The sequence below is a fragment of the Corylus avellana genome, chromosome 4 (genome assembly GCF_965113065.1).
Source record: "Corylus avellana chromosome 4, dhCorAvel1.hap1.2, whole genome shotgun sequence".
Classification (NCBI taxonomy): Eukaryota; Viridiplantae; Streptophyta; class Magnoliopsida; order Fagales; family Betulaceae; genus Corylus; species Corylus avellana.
In genome coordinates this window covers 28,771,542-28,797,668 of record NC_142493.1, presented here as the reverse complement: position 1 = coordinate 28,797,668, position 26,127 = coordinate 28,771,542, and the positions used below count along the sequence as shown (strand labels likewise).

At 36.5% G+C, this 26,127-nt stretch overlaps 3 protein-coding genes and 1 non-coding gene across 7 annotated transcripts; 2 read left to right on the top strand and 2 right to left on the bottom strand.

The window, feature by feature from the left end:
* Positions 1–912: 912 nt before the first annotated feature.
* Positions 913–10,187, bottom strand: LOC132179779 (RNA recognition motif (RRM)-containing protein). Of its 4 annotated transcripts, none has more exons than XR_009439968.2 (8): positions 10,077–10,187; positions 8,981–9,654; positions 7,216–7,656; positions 6,498–7,017; positions 2,892–4,459; positions 2,251–2,799; positions 1,888–1,962; positions 913–1,599 (listed from the first exon to the last, which is right to left on the bottom strand). XR_009439968.2 is itself a non-coding variant. In XM_059592550.2 (6 exons), the coding sequence occupies exons 2-6, from the start codon at positions 9,504–9,506 to the stop codon at positions 2,591–2,593; spliced, it is 3,264 nt and encodes a 1,087-aa protein (XP_059448533.2). In that variant the 5' UTR covers positions 9,507–9,654; positions 10,077–10,187; the 3' UTR covers positions 2,168–2,590. The 4 variants fall into 4 exon arrangements, 1 of the variants encoding a protein (XP_059448533.2); XR_009439969.2 differs by having other exon boundaries at positions 8,981–9,648; positions 10,077–10,176; XR_009439970.2 differs by having other exon boundaries at positions 8,981–9,580; positions 10,077–10,176.
* A 4,075-nt stretch (positions 10,188–14,262) lies between these two features.
* Positions 14,263–20,164, top strand: LOC132179058 (putative magnesium transporter NIPA2). The gene is made up of 9 exons (XM_059591684.2): positions 14,263–14,399; positions 14,694–14,887; positions 15,121–15,177; positions 16,908–16,998; positions 17,093–17,253; positions 18,012–18,139; positions 18,233–18,370; positions 19,296–19,388; positions 19,838–20,164. The coding sequence occupies exons 2-9, from the start codon at positions 14,761–14,763 to the stop codon at positions 20,009–20,011; spliced, it is 969 nt and encodes a 322-aa protein (XP_059447667.1). The 5' UTR covers positions 14,263–14,399; positions 14,694–14,760; the 3' UTR covers positions 20,012–20,164.
* A 1,135-nt stretch (positions 20,165–21,299) lies between these two features.
* Positions 21,300–21,381, bottom strand: TRNAS-AGA (transfer RNA serine (anticodon AGA)). The gene has a single exon. It is a non-coding gene; the product is annotated as a tRNA-Ser (tRNA).
* A 127-nt stretch (positions 21,382–21,508) lies between these two features.
* On the top strand, positions 21,509–23,450 carry LOC148586578 (uncharacterized). Its single transcript, XM_088516096.1, has one exon. The coding sequence runs from the start codon at positions 21,920–21,922 to the stop codon at positions 23,231–23,233; it is 1,314 nt and encodes a 437-aa protein (XP_088372222.1). The 5' UTR covers positions 21,509–21,919; the 3' UTR covers positions 23,234–23,450.
* The last annotated feature ends 2,677 nt before the right edge of the window (positions 23,451–26,127 follow it).

The window sequence follows — 26,127 nt, the reverse complement described above, 5'->3', positions numbered from 1 at the left end:
AATGTAGTTAATCAAGGGTTTCTTGTTATTAAATAGGTTCATCATCACCTCACAAATTATTATTATTAAGTTCATATCCGATTAACGGCGACTGTAAGTCAACAAAAACGTTAATCAATTGATGGGATAAAATATCTTCCCCCTCCACTTTTCTACAAAATCCAAATTGAGACAATGAAAAAAGTGAGATTAGATATTAATCAATTACCACGTGATGGATAAAATATCTTCACCCTCCACTTTTCTACAAAATCCCAATTGAGACAAATGAAAAGGGTGAGATTAGACATTCAACCAACAAATTAAACTTGTTCGCCTTTTCATAAGCAACATGTACTACACGTTTCTTCTCTTTTTTTTTTTTCTTGCCACTTCGGTTTACTGGTTAAGCGTCTGTAAAACTTCAAGTCAACATCAAACCCCTTGACAGCTCGCAACCATAGATCTCAAGAAATGCACTCTACCGCCCCCCCCCCCCCCCCCCCCCCCCCCCCCAAAAAAAAAAAGAAAAAAAAGGTCAATAATTTGCAATATATTATTATTATTATTATTATTATTATATTGTACGTAACAAAATAACGTCTCCTTTCATCAATTATATAAGATCTTTTGACCCATTAAAAAAATGTATAAGATCTTGTGAATAAATCCTGGATACACAAACACCTTAAATAAATAAAATGTTCAAGATAGGACCAACAATAGAAGTAAAGATTTCAAATTATTACACTTTTGATCATAAAAAGCTTTTATGGGTAAACCCAAAAAAGTAAATAAAAATAATATAAATCACAGTTATTGATTGTATCGTCCTAATAATACTACTACGTATTTACCATTACGTATCTCATATTGTATCCTACAATACACTTGCACATCTAAAATACACCTATAATATAGGAACACATCGTGTATTGCAAGAAACTAACAATGATCATTTGATTTAGTTTAACAATCCTGATTTAACCTAAACGCCCAAAAAAGAAATAAGTACAAATTACATACATTTACAAGATAAAGCATGCTATTGGTGTGCTAATCTCCCCAGTGCTAAACGCCCAAAAAACATATGGTAAGGATTTTAAGATAATATGAAAACAAAACAAAAAGGAAAAGACGAAACCTAGGAAAATCAGGAAGATACTTTTTGATATCCACTTCACGCATAATTCATCCCAGAGTCGAGCCCCAAAGTATGCAGCTCTTAAACCATCCTATCCATTGCTTTACCATACTGGGGGCAAAAAGGAAGAGAGAGAGAGAGAGAGAGAGAGAGAGAGAGAAGACAAGCAAAAGACACAGGAATTGCCGCTCTAACAAGCAAATGCATATAAAAATAAAAAAGGCATCAGCACCTAAGAAATAACCATATGCACAAGCACAACTGAAGCTTCTATAAAGAAAACCGAACACAACCCAGCAGCTGCATGAAAACTTACCTGATAAAAATCAACATTCGCATTTCACCACAAGTTTTAAGCAAACACTGTAAAGTGAGCCTGGCAATCTGCTATACTGATCACAGGAATTTTGATGCAATTCATCCAGCAACATCTGGTTTTGGTCGACCTTAAGAGTACCTTTACCTAACCAAGACATCTTCTCCGGAAGGGAAAAAAGAAAAAGAAAAAGAAAAAGAAAAGAAAAGGAGAGAGAGAGAGAGAGTGAGAGAGAAAGAGAAAGAGAAAAATGAAGAAAGATGAGGCAAGGAGTAAGACACCAGGATTGTAACATACTTATAAAAAGTATTGGCAAACGGTATCAGAGAAACGTGTTTATTCCATACTACATTAACCAACACTCCCATAAACTTTCAAAACTTGCATGGAAGCTTAACTACATAAGCTCGCCATTGTTGAACAATCTAAATCTATGACGACTGCATACCTTCATTTACATCAGAGAAAATCAATCCTGTCAAACTGAATGTCAGAAAGCTCCAATGAAAAATCACCATGATACCTGCATGTTCCCAGAATACGCCCAAAAAGAAGGGAAAAAAAAAAAGAAAAAAAGAGTTCTGAATAATTACAGTCCCGCCACACCATGAAAAGTATATGAAAGTGGACTATTATCAGCCACATCAAAGAGCAAGTTTTCACCCAAAAAGAGAGAAAGAAAAAGGGAAAGAGTCAACAAATAGAGATTGCCAAAAACAATGTAGACCTAAGAGACAAACTTGCAAAATGACAATAATCCATTAAATCGAAAAATTCACCACAGAGTTATAGAAATAATAGTCCAACATACATCAAGCAGTAAAAGAAGCTTGCTACAAACATTGCATGGCCGCTTGGATGAAAGCATGACACTTCTTGAAACAATTAAACCACAGCAAGACCAGCTTCAGGACTATAGTTCCGGTCTATTACACAAGGACCTGCAAACAAGAAACAAACACAGAAAGCGTGTTTATAAAGAACCACCAACCGGCAGAAATTTCCAAGCACCAAAGAAACACTAAGCAATCTTTCATGGAAACAAGCTTCTCAGATTAGACTGAGCTTTTGCCCAAGAAATTGCACCCATCACTCAGCATGGAAAGTCTTAAATCAAAAGCAATTCCAGGGCCCGTGTTAAACTTTTAGCATCAGTTTATATCTTCTGCACTGGAAACCATCTCTGCCTCAGGTGAGACAGAGCTTCTCTGGTGAGCCTTCAGCACTGGGGAAATTGAAAACCCGGCTCCATTCATCAACTCCGATTCATCATTAATGCATTCCAGGTTCTGGATTGAGCCAGTTCTGTCACTACTGTAGACGTTTGTTGGCTTCTCGCAATTATTTTGATATCTCATTCCTGTAAACCAGAAAAGGAAATATATTGAGATACTTTCAGTCATTAACACTGAAAAATCAAATTTTCATGTTTAAAGATATTACTAGCTGCACCTAGCTCTGAATGCATAGTAGTAGACACTTCATGTTCCCTTAGCTCCCCTGCAACCAAGGAAACTCTATAACTTTCCAACATTGAACCTCCTCTACCGTTAACATTTGTCAAATGCGTGCTTTTCAGATCCTGGTCATCTTCCACTGTCATACTTTCCATTGATTCCTTCGAGTTACAATCCTCGTGTTTTGCGATTAGCATCCCATTGTCATTCATTCTCGTTGAATCCTTCAAACTGGAATCTGGTTCCTTTTCAGCATCTTCATTAGGCTCTAAAATTTCACCACTGTTTTGATCCCTTCCATCATCTGAATGAAACTTCCCTTCAGCAGATTCTGACCTGGATTGCCTCAAGTGTTTTGATTTATTTTCCTCCAAACTTACTGGCGACAAACTACTGCCTCTATAATGTTTGTGCTCTGCTGATCTTGACCTGGATCGTGATCTCTCACGATGCTTTGATTTTTCAGGTCTACTCCCATCTGCTCTATCATGCGACCGATGCTTCCTTTCAGCAGAATTTGACCTAGAGCGCCTCCTATGTTTTGATTTACTATCACGTAAACCTTTTGGGGATGACCTGCTTCCTCTAGGATGATTAGCCTCTACAGATGCAGACCTTGACCGTCTTCTATCACGATGCTTTGATTTTCTGTCCCTGCTTTCATCTGCTTTCCCCTTGGAGTATCGCTTACCTTCTACAGATCTTGATCTGGACCGCCTTCTTTCACGATGTTTAGATTTTTCATCTCTTGTTTCATTCACTTTCCCATCAGAGTGGTGCTTACCTTCCAAAGACCTTGACCTAGACCGCCTTCTATTACGATGTTTTGGTTTATCATCTCTGGATTCGTCCAACTTCTCACTGGAGCGATGTTTAACTTCTAAAGACTGAGACCTGGACCGCCTTCTGTGCTTATATTTGCTTTCATCCAAACTTCTTGGGGATGACCTACTGCTTTTATGATGCTTACCTTCTGCAGATACTGACCTCGACCGCCCTCTGTCACGATGCTTTGATTTTTCATCTCGAGACTCATCTGTTTTGTCGGCAGACTGATGCTTACTTTCAGCAGATTTCGATCTAGACCGTTTTCTGTGTTTTGATTTGTTTTCATCATCAATTCTTGGAGATGACCTACCTCCTCTGCGTTGAGTGGGTGATCTTGAACGGGCATTAGATGATTTCCTTGATCTATGCAGTGAACTTTCTTGGTTACGTTTTGGTGAGACTGAATCATCTCGATATGATTTTCTTGTTAGAGGGCTAACACTTCTCCTATTTCTCCTTAAAGCAGATGAATGACGATCATGTGATCTTTCAGAATCCCTATGTGATCTTGCTGAATCTTGCCTTCTAGTTCTCTCACTACCATCTCGGATGTCTCTATATGACCGCCTTTCATCGTCATAGCTGAAATGATGGCGAGATCTCACTGGAGATCTGGATCTATGATCCCTTGGGTGGCGGAATGGAGGTGAGTAAGAACGAGACCTCCGCCTTCGTCGAAAATTGATTGGTGATCTAGACTTGGACCTTGACTTTGCACGAGAAGTGGATGGTGATCTGTAAATTGGAGTAATTAGTTCAACAACTTAATTATATCAAAATATTTATGTAAAACATGCCCTTCTGAGTTAAATAAAACAATATAAAATCGTTGGACAATAATACTCGGCGACTATGTGATACAATTCCAGCCCTAGAGGCACATCTAAGTAATCAATGTGTGATGCCAAGAAATTTCCTTCACCCATCTATTCCCTTTTACTTTTCTGCACTTGAACCAATTCAATCAACAACCAGACCTTAATTAAGCTCCCAACCCTTAATAAACCATACTGTTCTGTCTTTTCTGCAGAATAAATTAAAAGGCACAAGCCTTTGTCAAGATCTACCAGATAATAGTTCTACAGAATCCTATGATATTAACTAGAAAGTTTGGACAAGTACATGAGAAGACTGAGCCCAAAGAAGCCATAACATGTTCTGCTTGACTAGCTTCACTAAAACTATAATTCGCCAGAAAACTCCACTAATTAGATGCAAAATAAATAAATCCTTGATCAAGTACATTAATCTTTTGGGGAACATTAATAATAATATTAATAACCTCATGTGCATACCAGGATGACAATTCCCCAGCTTGAACTAGACCTTCTCTTAAAGCCACTTGTTCTCAAAGACAAAAATTTCATTTACAACCCTAACCCATCGCAACCTTGATTAGTATCCAAAATGCTATTAAACAACAAATTCCCCATTAGACCATACTAAAACTTAAATTTCCATCTACCATCAATTTCAAACCCTTCACTTTGTTGCATTGTTACAAACTATAATCCATGTCTTTCTTAATGTTTCACCCTAAAAACCTAGGGTTCAGGAAAATATCTGAAATCCAAAATTTCTGTAATGTAAATTCAAAAGTTCCTGCAACCTTTCAATCATCAAAATTAATCCTTTACCATTGCTCTTCAATAGATAACCCTAAAGCCTCCATCATCCTTCAAAAGACCAATATTAAAAAGCATTCGAACATAGTCCCCCCCCCCTCCCCAGAGTAATTTTAGAAGTCACTCTGGTGTCTCTCTAAGAATGAGGTGGCTTTTAAAATCACCAATTGATCAAAATTCAATAATGATCAATCGCAAGCCCAATGGTAATTTTAGAAGCCACATCATTTTTGGAGTGACTTCTAGCATTACTCCCCCCCCCCCCCTCACAAAAAAAAAAACAATAAACAAAACAAAACAAATACATTATTGTCATACTCGGTTTGGGGCTGAAGAAATCCATACCATATCAATCCAAGAATCCTACCCAAACTCAAGCCATCTGCTGAAGAAATTTTAATTCGCAACTGTAACCCAGCTCACAAACAAAACAGATTGGGCACAGAATAAGTAAGAAGGTCAAACTTGACGCTAGTTGGCAGGTTGGATCAGAAAAGGCCACTATAGAATATGCATTGAGACCATTAGAATGGTTTTGCTAGTTAGGTTAGCATAGACAAATATAGTAGAAAATAAAACAATAAAACAGTTTCACAAATACATTTACCTGAAACTAATGTTAGTTCCAATAAAAAATGCATCATAAAGAAGATAAATTAAAGTCTAACCGATCATGTATAGATCAATCTTGACCAAATGAAGATATTACCAGCTGGTTTTCTCAATTATTTCTGCTAGAAACTAAAATTCCATTAATGAAATATCACACTACCAACTTCAAATCAGCAATATCATGTATGCAATCTAAAGACCCATACCCCAATAATGTGAGGATACAAGTAAGTTCTAACAAACCTAGCTTTCCAACTCATTTAAAAAGCATAATCCAGCTACCCCTCAAAAAATGAAAAAGTCAATTTGGTAAAATCTTTGCATCCTGACAAACCTATGTATGACGTATCCAACACAATCGTTTTTCAAAATGCAAGCTCAAAAATTCAGTATCACAAAATTCATGAACCTATTATGAACTTACTGCAGTATTTCAAGAAGTTTCATGATTTCCAAATCAGATATTAGAAAAGGCAGTTGACACAATATATAACAAGTGATATACTTCTCACATAAATTTGAAAAATGTAACGCACCTTGATTTTCTGTCTGTTTCCTTCTCTTCAGTTACAAGTCCATCAGCTTTTAATTTCTTGCTTATTTCTGCAGCTCTGGCTGCAGCTAACTCTGTTGCAGACTTCATTGTGGCAGCTCGGTTTGCCGCCTGCTGAGCATTCATAGTTTGTTGCATAAGCAAAGCCTGCTGGAATTGCATCTGCTGCATGGCAACAGCTTGCTGCATCATCATGGGCAGAGAAGATGACGCCAGTGGAGAATTCAAAATAGCTGGTTTTTGAGGAAGAGATTTTGCCATTTCAACATTCAAAGGGCGACCTCCGACATCCATATTATTCATTGCCAAAGCTGCAGTTGCTTCTTCAGGTTTTGAGTATTCTATGTAAGCAAAATGCTTTGAATCAGTAATTGTACATTCAAGAACAGTCCCACAAAAGCTGAAGAGTTGTTTAAGTTGTTCCACTGTGAGAAGTGGGCTAAGGTTGCTAACTTGAAGTGTTTTCTTCAGTGCCTCAGCCTTCCCAGCTTTATCAGGTGAACCTGATAAGCACAATATTCAATCAAAAGAAGAAGAAGAGGATAATGGTGGTGATAATAATGATGCTATTATAAAAACCAGAAACAAGAGAAAACACATTCTAAAACAAGGGTAAAGTAGAAGGAGCACGAGATGAAAGAAAGTAGCCAAATTTAAACAATATGGTAGAAGAAGGACCAGGTAACAAGAGATAATGATACCAGATGACTCTTTGGCTGACTGCGATTGTGCTTGCACTTGAGCTGCATGGGCTTGAAGAGCTTGGGCAGCAACAATTGCCTGAGCAGCAGCCATTGCAGCTGCAGACGGTGCCATGGGAACTTGACTGACAGTCCCCATCGATGTCGTTGCAGCTAATGCAGTCATTAGCAAATTGTGAGGTGGGTGGTTCAACTTACAATCAGTTTTGGCACACCGACCATTAAGGTATTCTCGACAAACTTCCCCGAGAGATGCACCAATTCCAGGCAAAATAGCACCCCCTGAGGCACCAGGTACTATGCCTGGAATCATTCCCAATAATCCTGGGAACGCCCCCGAGACAGACCCTGAATAATTTGGCATATTGGGCATGGTTTGATTAACTAGATTTGGGAATGTAGAGGCAGGAGCCAAACCCAGCAGTCCTCCAGTGCTAGAACCTGTACGACAACAAATCAATTTTTAGAAGTTAGCCACTTGGGAAGATGACTAGTAAGTAAATCTATATGTAAAGTAAATAGGTTTGATATGTAGCTAACAGAGCATAGAGCAATGCCATTATTAGGAAGTTAAAGACAACAATTTTCCTCATTTTATGCTCTTTCTTAGGGGTGAAATTTAATACCGCCGCTAACCGCTATAACCGTTAACCGCCTAACCGCCTAACCGCTTTGAAAGCGGTTAGTAAAAACCGCTAACCACCTAGGCAGTTGCGGTTAGCGGTTAGTGGGTTTTGGAAATCCGCTAACCGCTTTTTTTTTTAAATATAATATATATTTATATTATATATATATAATAACAATAAGTCGTGAGTTTATGAACTTTTTTTTGTTGATTGAAATGGGCCTCAAGCTTCAAGTTTAACCATGTTGGTTTTTTTGGTTGCTTGCGAGTTTATGAACTTATTTGTGTTTTATTTTATTTATATGTGCAAGTTTATGAGTTTATGAACTTGTTTGAGTTTATGTATAAGACTACAAGTGAAGTGATGATTTTGTTGTAATTTTATTTGTATATTATATGATGTGTAGATTTTGTAGAAGGTGGCCAACAAGATTTTGGTATATAACAATTTTTAATGCTAAAATGGCCATGAAAATGAAAATGAACAAAAAAAAAAGAAGTTTAAAATGAACAAAAAAAAAGTTTAAAGTGAGCCCAAAACCGGTCCAAAACCGGCCCAAAATCAGTCCAAAGAAAAAAGCCCAAAAAAAAGCCCAAAAAAGCGGTTAGAAAAAAGCGGTTATCCCAAAGCGGTTAACCGCTAACCAGGCGGTTGCAGTTAGCGGTTTTAGCCACTAACCGCAACCGCTATTTCACCCCTACTCTTTCTAGTTAGGTGATTCATTTTATATACTTCTTGTGTACTTAGGGGCGCCTTACGCTTTCAATGAGATTGGTTTATTAATTATTAAAAAAACAAATTCCTCATTTTAAAATCGTTAACCATCTATCAAGAAGCATTCCACCTCTTCCCCTCTCTGCAGGAGCTCCCTTTTCTGTGATTTAAGGATATTTAGCCTTCAAACTTTTGTTTAGTTACTCTTGTGCTTAAAAACAATTGCTTTAGTATGTTCATTTGAGTAATAAACTACAGATTACTCACAGCATTCTATACACTCACAATTAGGTGATGCATAATGTGTAATTTAATCATACAAATCGGATTTGAGTTAATAACATTCAAAATAATTCACAAACTCAGGTTATGCACGACAAAGAAAGTATTCACATATAAATACGGTAAATTATAAACATGAGTACCTGCACTGAAGAACACTGGGAACGGGCTACCCATGATGGGTTTCCCATTGCACTCAACATTCACCATATAATTCCCTCTCTTTGGCACCACATAAGAAACCGTATACGTCCCATCACTCATATCCTTCACAATCCCTTCTTGCTCCGATCCTCCAACACCCACTCCGGGTGACACCTTCACCTTAATCTGTGCACCTCCATTGGACACCTTCCTCCCATCTGCATCTTTCGTTACCACCATAAATGAAGATGGGGCACACGCCGTGCCACCCGCTATGCCAGCCCCAGCTGCTGTGCACTTTGCAGGGTCCACCGGCCCAATCGGCTTGTTTGCCAAGTCCTCAGCTTCTTCGGATTCACTATCAGACAAAGCCGGTTCTTTTTCACGATTTTTCTCTACATCTTTGAATGTGGCTTCGAAAGCAGCTTTTGCAGCTGCGGCTTTCTCAGCTTCACTCTTGAGCTTCGCCTCTTCTGCTTGCTTCATCCATATAGGCTTAGCAAGCGCAGTATTCCGATCCGCCATTAAACCTCAACTTCCACGCACTACTGGAACTCACACAAACCCTTAAACTTTTCAATACTCAGAATGCCAAAACCCTAATATAGTCAATCAATCAACCAAAACCTCCATTAATACCGTTCTTCGAATCAAAGCCTTCAAAACCCTAAAACTATACCAAAAAAGAAGAAGAAATTTCTCAGAATCAACGCACAATAATCAAAATTCAGAGCAGATCCAACAAAATTACGAGGCATTATTACAAACATTTGCGTCCTAAAAGAACTTCAGAAAACCTAGCTTACAGATCCCTGTTTGGTCACCGAAAATTTTGCGGAAGATGAAGAAACAAATATTCAATTTTAGATTCTAGGAAGTAACTGACAAATCATAGAGTAGTTTCCAAATTATTGTGAGAGAATAAAAACCGACGGGGTTGGGTTTTTCTTTATGAGTTTTCTTAGATTTCCTCAGCAACCAAACGAGGGACAATGAAATTTGTTTAGAATCTGTTTGATAAATTTGCTCATAGAGAGATAACGCAGAGAATATATGATGCGAAGAATAAAACAAGTGGAAAGATAACGTAAATACCTGCTGCGGTCTCTGACTGCGAAGTTTGGGTCTGGGGTCTGTTGGTAGGTCGCGACTGGGTTTGGGGATTATATTGGATTTGGGATATTGCGTTTTGCAAGTTGGGGGAAGGGAAAAAGAGAAAATTGTAAAAGGCTTTGCAAAAAGAAATTCACGTGACTGCAAAATCAGTGTCTAATTAGGGCACAATAATTGAAATTTAATAAAATAGAATTATAAATTATTTGAACAAATGTAATTACATACAAAACCCATAATCCATCTGTACTGGTACACTGAAGAGGAAGTTGATAATCTTTCTGATAATCTAAATTAATTATAATCTAAGCGCAGAGTTCAGCAATTTTAACTCTTTTAACTGCCATTCTGTTTTACATATTATTAAACCATTTTTAGAAAACAAATTGTTAAATTGGTCGTGTGATTTGATGTTGTGACAAGCAAATCGTTGTCATCTCAAAATCAAATTATCTTTGTTGTTTCAAAAAAATCCGTATTATAAATTCACACTCAAATAGAATATGATAAAAATAAAAATTGGTGTGAGGGTGGTCGAACATCCCTATAAGTCGGTTTTGGGGTGGTTGATCCACCCCAAAAGGTATTGAGGGTGGTTGGTGTTGGAAATTGCATTTAATTAATCAAGCCATGAATCCCATATGTGTCAAATGGTTGGTGGAGTTTCACCAACCAAGTCGTCAAAGGAATAGTGAAAGGTTATTGCACCAACCAAGCTGTCGAAGGAATAGTGCATGGTTGTTGCACCAACCATGGACTTTCATGTTTTCTCACCAACCCTTCTATATCTATATAAGGAGCATCAAGCTTCAATGTTTAATTGTGCTAAGACAAGAAGAATATAGAGAGAGAAAAAGAAGGAAAGGTTGAGAAAAAAAAGATATAGAGAGATAAGTCTAGTGTTAGGCATATAAGAATTGCAAATCACAACATATAAGAGTTTTGTGTAATCTCTTTCTAAAATATCTCTTGTAAAGTCTCCCCGTTATTTTATCCTAAAGTAGTGAAATCTCTGCAACTTGGTGGATGTACGCAGTATTGGCCGAACCACGTATAAATTTCTTGTCTTGTGTATGTTTGTGCGTGTTTATAGTATTAATAAAAAATACACGTGCATGTTCTGTCTAGGAAATATTGGATTTTAAGTGAGACCGGTGTGACTCCTCCAATCTTACCTGGGAACGTACCGAGCTGTATCTTTGGTAAAATACTATTTACCGTACTTATGTGTTGTTGTTTTCTTGACAGATTTGATCCAAAAATCCTAGAGAGGAATTAGCGGCGCCTAATTTCCTAACAATTGGTCACCTCTAAAACGGGTAAAGTTAGTAGCCAACTACTCTTAAACCAATTATTTTCATTTTTAGTTTTTTTTTTTAAAGGTAAAATTACAAATTCATAAACTTTATATGAAAATTTGACATAATTTGTTCGGATAAATCCTTTTGTTACAAGGCATACCACATAGAATTATAAGTTCATTTTGAAACTATAGGAATTTATTTGTTACAAACTTACAATGTCAAACAATAGGATGACCTAGGTCCTTGGCAAGGTACAATCAACTAGTAGTTATAAGAAGTGTCTGGGGTTTTTGGCTGTAGTTGGCAAATAAAAAACTCCAACCTTGAAAAGCATAAAGGATTGGATTTGGAGCAAACTTAATGGCTACAAGGAAACAAATTTGTCACAAGCACCAAAATATATTATACTCAAAACAATAATCCCAAGTTATTATAATATGAATAATGTTATTTAGTAGACTTTCATACTACTATTATACAATTATGATGATGTGTCAATTAAAAACAACCTTTAGATCAACAATGTATTGTAAAAATAAAAATCAAAAGATAATATTCACTACAACATTATTATAGTTGTATAATAGTCGTATGCGAGTCTAATAAATTAGAACATATAGTACAAGTGTGTTTCAATTGTTAAAATCTATATGTAAGGATATTAACTCAATGATGCTTGTATTATGACGGGGACACAAGGAAATTGAGTCAAAAGTAGCTTGGACGAGTTGGGCTAAATTGGGACGACTCTTAAAATATTTAGGGGGGTTGGGATTTTGAGAATTGTAATGTTTTTAATAAAACTCTGTTGGTAAAGTAAGAGCATTTTGAAATTGGGTTAAGAGGTTTAAAAATTAATTTTAGTGCATAAAAATGTTGTACCAAGCAAAAAAGGGTATATTTGTAAAAAACTTAAAAATATTTTTTGTTTTGTTTTTGTTTGTTGTTTTTTGTTTTGTTTTTCTTTTTTCTTTTTTTTGCTCTCAAACAGCTTGAAAATAATGTTTTTTCTATAGACAAAAGCTGTATTTCTCAATACAATCTCAAGCAAGCTTTAAGAATGAAGGTTGTTCCAAAAGCCGGACACATGGGTGGCATTGGACCATTGGTTTTCTTGCTTACCATTTTTACACAAAGAAAATGCAAGCATTTATTTTCAGGACCTCACACGCAACGACATCCATTTATACCATTCAAAGGAAAAAGACATTGTTCAACTAATTTTCTAACTATTGTAATTGAGGAGTGCTAGGCTTATAAACAAATTTTACAGAAAAAATTGTACAAATTGATGTGACACAACATGATTAGATTTTTCAAAATTTGAACTTATCTTATATCCAATCATGTTGTACTATATCAGTTTGTAAATTTTTTTTTGTAAAATTTGTTTGTAAGCCTAGCATTCCTCATTGTAATTATTTATGCGTTTTAGTTTGTTTTGGGTATGCTGTTGAGGAGCTCACCCTATTTTCGATTTTAGCATCACTAATTTATTATTTCTTTCTGATCATAAGTAGAAAAGATCATCCCCTATAACCCTTTTTCTTATTCAGTTAAAAACAAAGAAAGGGAAAAAGACATTAATGGGTACACAAGCCATATCCATGTGCTATTAGAAAAAAAAAAAAAAAAAAGAAAAAAAGAAGAAGAAGAAGCCATATCCATGTGCTATTAGAAAAAAAAAAGAAAAAAAGAAGAAGAAGAAGCCATATCCATGTGCTTTTTGGCATCTAGCTATGGAGGTGATGAACATGCCATATTTGATGGCTTTTCTATACTTGCTTAGACTTTAAAAAGCGGATGGATATTTTTGTTATAAAGTTTTTTCCTTTCTTCTAAAGTTATAGTAAGTAAGAATATTATAATTAATATACGGGTTGTCACTTGTCAATAATAAATCTCATGCGAAATTTTACATTAATCCTTATCAAAATCTAAAATCTCTAGAGTTACACATGATGTAATTCTTTACACTAAACCAACAATTTCGATTAGATTAATATTTGTAAGTCCTTATTGGATTATATCTTCTCCATATATTTATCAGGTGTGATGAAATTCATGTTAATCCGATCTCATTTACCCCGTCAATCCGAAACTCATTTTTTTACTAGATTTTAAAATAATCAAAAACTTTTAACTATCTTTTAGAATTTAATAGTAATTTTCACTGTCGTAGTATATGCACTTGGCAGTGTGAGAGTAAAAGTATGTTTGTAACATTTCTCATAATCTAAAGGCGAGTTCCATGAAAATATTCATATTATTGGTAATTACCCAATATCCATCTCTTTTATTATTAAATATCCTCGATCTCGTGCATGTAACTTTTCCCTTATTTGCTTTAAAAAAAAAAAGAAAAAAGAAAAATTCCTCTAGTTTTGTGCAAAAATAAACGTGAACATTGTCCTCAGCAAAATTTATTTTTGCAACAAGAAAATGTCACATGAGACAAGCCGAACACCATAATTAAATGAAAGTTACAAGAAAGAATAATGTCATTCCTCTTGATCAGGGACATTTAGGATGGTTAATGGGCCTATCCTCTATAATAGTGTTTTTTAAATTTCCTTGAGCAATTAGAATTTAAGTGGACATAACGGGAAATATGTAAAAAGAACATGCACCGGCAACATTAATTAATGTAAGGCTTGAAGGGAGAAGGCGGGATATTCGGAGGCCATCTTAAAGTTTTGTTATGTTTTTCATTCGTTTCTGATACGCAATGTAACGGACTTTTAACGTTGTATCTATCCGCCTCCGATCTCAAACACCCTCTCTCTCTCTCTCTCTCTCTCTCTCTCTCTCTGTGTCTCTCTCCCCATGAACATATAACCTAAAACCTATCAAACATCATCAACTAGCATCGTCATCGGATTTAAACCAGTTGATTTTTTTTGTTTGTTAAATGAATTAGACCAACCAAACCAATCGATTCTTGAAATGATCATGGAGATGGGATTTTAGCCCCATTCCCGTTTTGCAGTGTGCCAAGAAGGTATAGTTCTGGATTCAATTTCTATGTTTCTTTCATTTATTTTTTCGTTCAATTTTTTTTGTTGGGCTATATATGTAAACAAAAAAAAAAAAAAAAACAATTGAGCCAACAGATTCTTTACGTGTAGCGGGTTGACATCTGGGAACAAGGGTAGTACTATGTTAAAAAACCCTCCTGAGTCGTGGCGTGTGATATATATATATATATATATGCACCTATGTATTTGTGTATCATGTGTTTGTCTTTGTGTCTTTTTGGGATTGTGTTGGTGATTGGCTTTATCGGATTTGACAGGGATTACTTGGATTGGATATCTTGGCCCTGCAAGATTTATTTTTTCGTCTATTATCTTTTCTGATCAATGGGGATATCATCCGACAATGTCCATGGACTTGTTTTGGCCGTCTCATCAAGCATTTTTATTGGGTCTAGCTTCATTATCAAGAAGAAAGGTCTTAAAAAAGCTGGGACTACAGGAACTAGAGCAGGTTCAATATCCCTTTCCTTCTTTTTCAATTTTGTTTCTTTTTGTTATTTTTAATGTATTTATAGATTACCCAAAAAGCAAAAACAAATATATATATATATGCATGTGTGCATGTGTATATGTAATTTCCTATATATGTTCTTCGCATGTAAGTTTGTTTTGTATATGCAGACAATTGAATAAGTAGCATTTTGCTGACAATGATAGATTTTCTTTTTACTGTATTGTGATCAGGATCGGGAGGGTACACGTACTTGTATGAACCTTGGTGGTGGGTTGGAATGATAACAAGTAAGTAATTCGTAAACTTCAATCTGAATGATCTTTTGTAATTTTCTCTCAATCAAAAAAATCAGCCTCGTAGCTTTCTGTTTATTCTTTTTCTATGAAGCCAAATTGTTTCATGTTTAGTGTTTGAATACTTCACGAATATGGGTACCAAATATTTGCAACTCTATATTAGCAGGCGTTCTCAATGACATTCATATAGAACCTGTCACCAGATAGAGCTGATTTTGGTGAACAGAGTTGTGTGCAACTAAGCTCAAGTAGTTTAGATTTGGGTCTCTTCTTGTTTTGTCTTTTTCATTGTAATGGTTTTAAGGTGTTACTAACTATATATACTTCAGAAGTCCTAAGTTGTTATCAAGCTTTTAGATCCAAGAGGGGCTTGATGTGATGCTTTAACTTAGAGGTGACAATTTGTGTTTGCGTGTTAAGGTATAACTATAAAATTATGTAGGCCAGGCCGAATTAATTAAACCAGTTAGTCTCCTTAACCCTAATACAACCTACTTAAATGGCGTGTGACCCAACTTGACTCGCAGCAGTTTATTAACTCATTTTCATTCATTTTGGTTACTCTTGTTGGGGCTGTCACTGCATCTACATATTTTTTTTTTCTAAAAAAAAAAAATTTTGAATTTGTTTTTTTTATTAAGGATATATATATATATATATATATATATATATATATATATATATATATATATATATATTTATTTATTTATTTGGGGGACATTGATACATTATTTAGCTTGAGGACATTGCAAATTGTGTTAGTTTGAAGGGAGTAAGTGTAATTTTTCAAACAAAAAAGAAGCTTTCTAAAAACTTATGTATTCTCAATATTTAGAGTTAAATTGAGATTCAATGGCTTGAGTGGTTGAAGCAAGGCAGATTGGAATCAAATGTATTCTTTGAATCATTTTGCTCTTGATCTCTGGATGGTCTGCTTTGTAGTAAGGCAACTAAGTAGGGGATTTTTTTTTTTTTCAAGTGGTTGTTGTTCCTCATTTTTGTGGAATATGAGACAAATAGCAAACATGTCTTGATAAAACCTATCCTGTTTCACTCCTATGAAAGAGAAGAACTGTGATGTCAGTGTTTGGATCTGCATTAGGGTGATACTTGTGACTTGTGAGGGGCTTGTCTGATGTGTCACTAGACATGAACCTTGCATAATGATAAGGATTTCAACTTAGTGGATGGCTATTTTATTTTTGCCCTTCTTTTTCACAATGAGCGGGCAAGTCTTGATGAAGTCTGATTTTTCATACTGAGTTTTCACACATTATTAATGAGGATTTTTTGGGAGCTACAGGAAGCAGCCAATCTATGCTGAAGATATAATCTCCTGAGATTAAGAATTTGAGAGCATTGGTGCAGTATGTTTTAGTAAAGCGCAGGGACTATGCAGGGAAAAAAGGAAAAATTAAAAATAGAATAATCTGTGTAGAGCTTCAAGGGAATATAATAACTTGCTAGGTGTTCTTTTGAATAATCTCTTGATTGCTTTCAAAAAATGCCACTTGCTATCCAGAAAGGCACATCCCTGGATTATATGCCTGTGCTAGCTGCTATGATCTGTCTGCAGCATATCACCATCAGGGTCTTACAAAATCATACAGTTTTGTGCTCATTTATTATTCTCTCCTGTTGCTTTTAGCTTGTGGGGTTCCCTGAGGAAATTATTTCTTTGGAGTTGCTACATTGTAATGATGAATTTAACTCTCTTACAGTGATTATTGGGGAGATAGCGAATTTTGCTGCTTATGCATATGCGCCTGCAATTCTTGTAACCCCCTTGGGAGCTTTAAGTATTATTTTCAGGTGGGTCTTAATTTTGAATTGCATTTAGTAGATTTAAGAGAGGATTTTGATATTCTTTTCATATAAATAACACTAAGAAAATGTCACTATTCAGTGCAGTGCTAGCTCATTTTATTTTAGAGGAGAAATTGCATGTCTTTGGAGTGCTGGGATGTGTTCTCTGTGTGGTTGGCTCTGTAAGTATTGTCTTGCATGCTCCTCAGGAGAAAAATATTCATTCTGTTAAGGAAGTGTGGCATCTCGCTACAGAGCCAGGTATTTGAGAATAACTAATCTTTTTGTTGCTTGGTTTTATATTCTGTTTGGAGTTTTCTGGTTATTTTGTCCGTGTAATGTGCATAATTTTTTTTTTTTTAAATGAGCTGTGAATAACTAACTAAAATAAACGGAAGATTAGAAAAATGCAAGCGTCGTCGTGGGTAAAGAAAAATAAAATATGAAACTTGGCTAAGAAGAGGAAAGAAGCACACCCATGAATCTTGTTCTTAAGAGTGCCTGGAGGCACCTTCTCAAAACCAATCCAAGCTCTATTCATCTTTTAGAAAAATATAGCAAACCCCATTTATCAAAATCTAACAAAAACGATTCTAATAAATGAAGATGCATACAAATTTCTTCCAAACTAATCTAGATGATTTTTTTCTGACCCAGTTTTTAGAAGTGTCAAGTATTTCTTAGCATGTGAAAAGCACATGTTTTGTTAAATACGTAACACTTTTAGAAACTAGACAAGAATCAGCCACGCAACAAAACACAAACTCCATGAGTTTCCATTTATGTTTTGATTTTGTAATCTCACTTCTTGTCTATATATTGCATGTTATAAGTAAAATGCAATTGTGCGGAAAACTAATTCAAGAAAATACCTTTATTTCTATAAGATGTTATAGTATGTCGAGGGGTTGATCTTGATGAGCTCAAATAAAACAGTATTACATAATCATTTGTCTGTACATTATTCTCTGTTGTCGTGACTCCACTGGGTTCACCAAACATGTTTTTGTTATTTACAGGATTCATTGTTTACACTTGCTTGGTCGTGATTCTGGTTGGTGTTCTCATTTTTCGGTATGTCCCACGCTATGGGCAAACACATATGGTGGTGTACATTGGAATTTGTTCTCTCATGGGCTCTCTCACGGTCTGTTTATTATTATCTTACAAAGTTTTTGTACAAATTATAACTTTGACTCTGCTCCCTGTAGTTCTGACTTTGTTCCTTTTTCATTTGTAGGTTATGTGTGTCAAGGCAGTGGGGATCGCTTTGAAGCTTACATTTTCAGGAATGAATCAATTTACTTACTTCCAGACATGGTTTTTCACTGTGGTTGTGGTAGCGTGTTGCCTTCTGCAGATCAACTACTTGAACATGGTAACCTTTCCAATTTTATTTGTCAAAGGCATATGCATTAGACCTCCAAAAATTGGAAAATATAGTAGGAAAAATGCTATTAAAATTGTCCTGTTCTTATTTGTTTCAATTAGTACTATAATAATTGCATTGTCCTTATTTATTTCAATTGATGAAATTTAGTCAATCTTGTTAGAGTCTGTTTGAGATTGCATTTGAGAAAAGAGTTTTTAAGTCTAAAAGTGCTTTTCGGCAAAAGCTTCATTTTTAAGCTTTTGCCAAAAGTGGATTTTGGCAATTTTTAGGCTTTTTGGACACTTACAAGCGCTTTCAGTATTTTTTTATCAAACGAGTATTGTTTTATTCAAGCGGACTTTTTGAGTGTTAAACACACTTTTAAGCCCCTCAAACGCACACCCAAACAGACCCTTTGTATTCTTTCATAGAAAAAAAAAAAACCAAAAGGAACATTTCTTAACTAGTTTACATGTGCTGTTGTGCATCGTCTTCTTCCAATGAGAGGGGGACCAATCTTGCCTTTAGTTATGTTTCTTGTCTCCTAAGTTCTTAGTAAGCAACTCATGTAAGCTGTGTTTTTTAGGCAAGTGGCATAGCAGGTACCCGACCCAAATTTTCATGATACTTTTACTTCAGTCTTGGGATTTTGAAGATAATCTGCTTATATGATAAGCAGTGCTTATGTTATCAACCAAATCAAATTATCTCTTTTACACTCAACTATGCATTTCTCATTCCATTTTGTATTGTGGAGGGTTTTGTATCGCTGGTTGTTGATAAGTTGTGTGAAGTTTTACATTATAAAGTACCATCAAGAATTGGAAGATTAATAATTTTGTGTGAGATGTGCAGCCTTTAATCTACTTCAAGTTCTCTAATTATGGTATCAGGAGAATGCTTAATCTATAATCTGGATCCTTCTTTGCAGGCTCTGGATACCTTTAACACTGCCGTCGTATCTCCTGTTTACTATGTCATGTTCACATCGCTCACCATATTTGCGAGCATGATCATGTTTAAGGTGATTTAATACACATCTTTCATTCTTCTTTGGAATGCTTTACTTTTCTTCAAGTCAGATGAATTCCACTATCCTTACATGTCGTAGACTTACCACTTTGTCATGAATTGGGCTTGAAATTAATGACCAAATGGGGTAGGAAGGAACAGGGAGACGAGAAATGAAAATGCAGCCTGAAAGAGGATTTGGCAGTGGCCCAATATGCCACATGGTGGCATAGAATTTTGCACTTCTGTTAATTTTTCTAACTTCTTAGGAGGAAGATGAATGGATTGTTGAGATAATATCCTAGATGATGGGAGAGATCTGCCAATCTTGGGTGATGTAAAGTTAATCAATAGTTGGGTGTATATATATATGGGGTCAGAAGTATATTAGTCAACTGAATTTTGTATGCTTGTTACTGCATCATAATCTGGTCTCTCCTCTGTTTTCCTTGCAACTTGCAGGATTGGGACTCACAAAATGCATCACAGATTGCAACTGAATTGTGTGGCTTTGTAACGATATTATCAGGGACATTTCTCCTTCACAAAACCAAGGATATGGGAAATAGCAAAACTTTGGAATCCCCTGTTTTTGCAAGCCCAAGCATCCGCAGTTCAAACTCAATTTCAGGATAGAAACATATGTATGAGGTTTAGGCAACACTATGGTCGTCTCTTAGCTATAACCCCCCGGGGTAAAAAGTACTTCTGAAATTGACACAAGTTTGATGTGATGCACACATGGGAGATTGAGGGTAGAACATAAATTTGTAAAGCTTGTGACTTGGCAAAGTGGGTTGTTTTTTATTTTGGGGTTGGGGGGGTGAGGAAGATTTTGTCAATTTAAAGATTTTGGGATTTGTTCTGAAATTTGTAGGAATTCTGCCATAGGTAGTTATTTATTTATTTATTTATTGTTGTTGCACAGAGTTTTAGCATGTGAATATGTTGAGCAACTATTGTTATTCAAGTGGCGCTTTGTACTCACCATATTTGCTATTATACAATACTCTGTGTGGTGGTGGGGGTGTTTAAGATGATTTTCAGGCACAAGCTTATGGTGGACTTCATCCCCAATCGCTCGACTGCTGTATTTGTGGCAAAAAATAACGTTCATTTGAAAACACTTTTTAGAGAAAAGACGAAAGTAATTTTAAGTGTTTTGGGAATGTTTTGATTTGTTTATTAATACTTTCACTAAGCTATCATAAAAGGTGTTGTCAAACGAGCCCATGACAAAGGAAACGAAGGGCTATAATACAAACAACGAGAAAATGTTTGCTGCTAAAGTGCAAGAGAAATATCACTAGCAAACGAATAAAAATTTATCAACAACAAAATTTCTTCTCTTGATGTGTTGAATAAAATACATTAGCAATGAAACAAACTTGTCTTCAAAGGCTGTAACATTAACAAATAAACTAAAAGTTTCACATTTTCACACTTTCCCTTTTTGGCAATGTACATTATTGTTCATGGCCAAAAGGTAAGTTTAAGCTACAAACCGCAATTCATTGTTAATAAACTTGTTACAACTAAAGTTTAGACTAGGCTTGGCATATATATACCATACGGCTTCAGCCTAATCCTTTTCTTCACATATTTATTTAGAGCGTGGAGGGGTAATCCGACCACCACCCTCTTTGGCAGGGACGGAACTGGGGGTGGCCAGTGTAGGATTGTTTTATTTTTTTGTTGTTGTGGCTATTGGCTCCTACCCGCTAACTGTTGGCCTCCGAAATATGGCTTCGTCCCTGCTCTCTGGGATTAGTGTGGCTGGTCGGCTTCTTTTCCCACTTATTTTATAACTCCATGACATGCCGACACAACCATAAGCTTGGCCCCCACCCCACCCCCCAAAAGTTTCCTTTCCTATGGAAACTGTTTACTTGGAAAAAAAAAAGAATAAAAAAAAGGTAAAAACCGTGAACAGCAGGATTCGAACCTGCGCGGGCAAAGCCCACATGATTTCTAGTCATGCCCGATAACCACTCCGGCATGCTCACTGGATGACCGACGTTTTATTTAAATTAATAATAGTTCCATTTTAAAACTCACACACCATCTTTTGGACCAACAAAAACATTTTTCGTGGCCACCTATATTTCCTCCTCCGGAAGATCCCATAAAAATTCCCAACATTTGCACTTGCTGGTTTAAGCCTAACCCATTAACCGAACACAAGAAAAAGCCCAACTGTTCCAACTCCTAACTACTAGTAGGAACAATTCACTCAGATTTTTTTTATTTTTCTTTTTTCTTTTGCTATAAAATCCAGTTTTCCTCTTTCTTTCTCTTTCTCTCTCTCAATTTTCCCGAGAAAATCCCCCTCCGGAGCTTCCACCGGTCTCTATCCAACCCACCCATCACCTCAAGGTAAGTAAGCCCTTTTCTTCATTTTGCTTCTCAATTTTGTTATTTTCGTCATCTGGATTCTGGGTGCGCTTCTTAAATGCCACACAATTCCCTATGCTGTGATAATAGTACTAGTAGTAGGAATCTAATTTTGGGAAGAATTAGGGGTACTCAACTATTGGTATCCAAATGATGACTCCTCCAAGAAGAAAGAAATGGACTGAGGCAGAGGAGAAAACCCTAATCCTAAAGTACGGCGAAATGGTCTCCGAGGGGACCCTTGCCAAGATGAAAACCCGTGAGAAGAAGTTCAAACCCATTGCTTGTTATGTCAATTCGGTGCACCATGCTCGCGATCCTATCACGTATCCTTGGCAATGGACATGGAAGGACGTGTCCACCAAGGTCCAGAACATGAGGCACCAGTACTTGCTTGTCAAGCAAAAGATCAAGAAGCCTGACTTGGATAATTCCGGCGGCGAGGAGTGTAATAATAGGGAGGAGTTTGATTGGATAGAGGGGCTTACGCATTGGTCAAATTTTTTGAGGTATAAAGAGGTTTTTGGGGATGTGGCGGTTGGGACTGGTAATAGTAATGATTTGGTGTCGGTTATGAATGGTGAGAATGGTGGAGGTTATGTGGGGAGGGGGATGGATATGGTGGTGTTTGGGGAAATGGGTAATGATGGGAATGGGGACTTTGCAGTGGCGGGGATTAATGGGGTTGAGAATGGGGTTATGGCTTTGGGGTTTGAGTATGAAGGGGAGGAAGCTGAGGAGAATTATTATGGGAACGATCGGATGAGGGAGGGGAGGGATGCTGGTTTTTCTTATGGAGTGGAAATGAATGGGTCTAATTCGAAGAAGAAGAGGAAGGTGTTGAAGGGGTTGGAGAAGAAGGCATGGGGGTTTCTTGCAAACCAGTTGGGGCAGTTGAGGGAATTGGAGGCTCGGTTTGAGCAGCATGAGGTGGAGAGAGAGCAGGAGAGGCAGAGGAGAGAGAACGTTCGGGTGGAGATTGAGAAAGAATGGGAATGGAAATGGGAAGAGAGGGAAAAGGAGAGGGAAGAGCAGGAGAAGGCTAGGGAGAAGTTGAGGAAGCAGAGGATTCAAGAATGGGAAGCTATGGAGAGGGAGAGTGAGGAGAGGGAGAGAAGAAGAAGAGAGGAAGAGTTGCTTCATGAGAGAGAATGGCAGGATAGGATGAATAGGAGAAGGTCGGAATGGAAGAAGAGGATTGATGAGATGCTGAGTCAGCACCGGGCAGAAATGGGCCAAATTCAGACCCGAATTCTTCATGAGCAACAGAACCTTACTAGCCAGTTGCTTGGGATTGTCTCTCAATGGACTGCTCACCCGGCTGGGCTTTCTGATCATACTAGCGCTAGCAACCATTATCTTTCACAAATGATGCAGAATTTGCACCATGTGAATGGTATGGTTCATGGTGATACTAGGGTTGAGGGAGATAATCAAGATGATCAATTCATTGTTGATGCTTAAGGTGTTGTTTGAAAGAATATTTTCTGCTTGCTAGGCTGAAGTTATGAGAGGTTTTGCCTGAGTGATTATGGTTATGGGAAGCAGTGTAAAGGTCAGAGAATTGTTGAATTCTAATGTGTACTTTCTTCAATTAGTTACTGTTGTATACTGATCTATGTACTTTGGATTCTAGTCAATAAGGACATAAATTTATCTATTTATATTTTTTATGTAACTATATTTTGTTTTAGTAAAAAAAATCTTTTTGATATAATCCGGTGCCAAAATGGGTACAGGTTCAGATGGTTGTTGAATGTATTCTAAGGTTAGTGGATTTTGACTATTATATAGTTTTTTGTTAGTTTCTAAATTACACACATATGCAGTGGAACTCCAACTCACCCTTTACTTCTTTATGGGGAAGTGTCATTTGAGTCAGAACTCATTGGCTTGAATGTTACTTGTATAGTCAAAGCTATAACTCTCAACCTCAACTCATGTAAACTTTAATCTTAATTAAATCAGAGTCAGTTATAGTCGAATAAGGCTCATATTTGCCCTAATGATCTATCTATTGTTTTTCACTTTTTGCTGGGTGTTTGTCCTATTCAGATGTGTAGATACATTTGTGGACATGCTTATCACTAGGCTTTCAATATGTAAATTTACCTGGCAGTATATTCTTAGATATATGCGTGAAGGGTGTTGTTGCATTACTTCGGCAGAGAACACAGCCAATTTAACATGTAAATGCATTGTGGGAATGAATTGCTTTGTAAAGGTAATCATGGCATTCCACCTGCACTGTGAGTGTCTGCTTGTGCGAGCAAAGGGACCAGTTAGCGTTATTACGGTTTGTATCACTGAGTTGGGTAGCAATAGTCTCTATATCTCTTCCCTACCAGGCCAGGTTGAACCAGGCACCACTTGGAATGGGGATGGCACAGCCCACCCACATCATTTGATGAAAGTGACTCAATTAAACTGGTGAGGTAACACCTCTAACTTATATGATGAGGTGAAAGCTATGGACTTATATCATCAAGTTTCAAATACAATTTATTTCCTTTTTCTCTTTTGCGATATGGCCTCATGCTTTTGTACATCAGTTAAGCATTTTTTTTTTCTTTCTTTTCTTGTTGGACTCACTTGCACATACAAAATTTTATGTTAAAATTCGATGCCGTGTGAATCTTTATGTTTTTTTTTGTGATTAGACTCGAATATGAATCATGGTGTCTGCTTCATGACGTTGCAAATTGCTTCCTCTAGAAGAATTTTATCTTGCAATTTAAACAAAAAAAACCTGGATTGAACAGAACAAACACTCAGTTGTGTGCGCATAGAAGAGTGCTTCAACATGTATAAAGCTCTTAAAGAACATATTACTTTGCACCTAGATAAAATTCGAACCTTATGATTAAATCTACTGCAATATGTAGTGCTCTGTGCAAATGTTTGGTTATTTCATTGAAATAGTTATATGCAGTAATTTTTGTCTGCACTAGTGTGTGCAGGCGGATCCTTAGTACTTAGTACTCTATTAACACTTGACTCCATAAGGTACTCCTATCACCTGAGCAAATTTGAACTCTAGCCCTCAGTTTTTCGTTAACGAATCTGCTTCTGTACACATGTTAAGGTGTTTTGTTTTTCTTATTGTTTTCTTTTTGAATTCTTTTTGTTTTTTTTTCATTCTCTTGTTTTTGTTTAGGGAGGGGTGATACTCTGCCGGACACACATTACAAATATTGATTTTGACTCACTATGGTGTGGAATTTTGTGTTGTAGCAGTTCTAGAAGAATTTTTTTTGTAAGCTACATATTTATGAGGACAGAAGTATGCTGGATTCCGCACACCAATACTGATGTTGAACTCATTACAATGTGGCGTTAGGAGTAAAGCTGTTGTTGCAGAAGAATTTCATATTCAGCAAAGACTGATCAAAAGGCTTATGCTGGATACACTTATACATGCACGTATTGATAAGTGTGGTATGGAAGCACTTTCTTTACGAGCTATACAACAGGCAACCGACAACCGTTTCTGAACACCCACACGCATGCACGGGCACATGCATGTAATGGCATACACAGTCAAGTTTCTTTACAGTTAAAGAGTTCTAAAAGCACAAGTTACAGGTAACCTACATTAGGATCCAGCTTTTCTAGTTGCTCTGCTTTTGGTTCTGTTGTTGCAAAATATGTTGAATTCAAATTTTTTTTTTTTTTTTTGTGAATTCATAACGTGTATCTCCAAAAAGAGTACACAGGAGAATAATTTGATCAAATCCCTGTGCCATCTACTTTTTCCAACCCCTGTTTGTCAATCAAAAGCCATTTGGATATATTGGGTTACAGTACTGTACATCCCTGGGAAGACAGGAGTCGGTGTCTTCAATACGTACTTTCTCATCCACTCTCCAATATATACTTTTCAGCTGATTTAAACTTTTTACATTACCTCCAGGCATTGCTGGGTCATCAATAATTCCATTACATGGTGTCAGAAATTGTTTAGGTAAGCTCATTTCATCTTGGTCTACCGTTTGTATGAGAATCTTGAGGTCATTTTCTAGTTTTAATGGGGCAGATCAATCAGCTATGGGCCGCACCTCATGAAGCACATGTCACTAATTCAAATCTTTCATTACCCTTCCCTTTAAGGCCAATTACTTACTTACAAAAGAGAAAAGAAGATGTTTTCGAACTTCTTGGTGTCATAAATGTCATTGTCTACATTATGTCATGCACCAAAAAGCAACCTTCTGAGTTTACTGTTATAGTCACGCACAACGTTTGTAATTGTGACTTGAAAAATTATTTATTGTTTGCGCGGAGCGGTTTTTTGCACGTGAACTTTGTTATAAGAGCATTCCTAGCAGCTTTTTCGTCATTTTTTCCAAGTTCAGAAA

Excerpts from the sequence above, each read along its gene's own strand:
- LOC132179779 (XM_059592550.2), bottom strand. The coding sequence starts at position 9,506 with ATGGCGGATCGGAATACTGCGCTTGCTAAGCCTATATGGATGAAGCAA. Across the intron at positions 7,018-7,215 it reads GTCAGCCAAAGAGTCATCTG|GTTCACCTGATAAAGCTGGG; the intron begins GTATCATTATCT and ends TGTGCTTATCAG. Across the intron at positions 2,800-2,891 it reads TACTATGCATTCAGAGCTAG|GAATGAGATATCAAAATAAT; the intron begins GTGCAGCTAGTA and ends TCTGGTTTACAG.
- LOC132179058 (XM_059591684.2), top strand. The coding sequence starts at position 14,761 with ATGGGGATATCATCCGACAATGTCCATGGACTTGTTTTGGCCGTCTCA. Across the intron at positions 16,999-17,092 it reads GCTTTAAGTATTATTTTCAG|TGCAGTGCTAGCTCATTTTA; the intron begins GTGGGTCTTAAT and ends GTCACTATTCAG. Across the intron at positions 18,140-18,232 it reads CTCTCATGGGCTCTCTCACG|GTTATGTGTGTCAAGGCAGT; the intron begins GTCTGTTTATTA and ends TTTCATTTGTAG.
- LOC148586578 (XM_088516096.1), top strand. The coding sequence starts at position 21,920 with ATGATGACTCCTCCAAGAAGAAAGAAATGGACTGAGGCAGAGGAGAAA.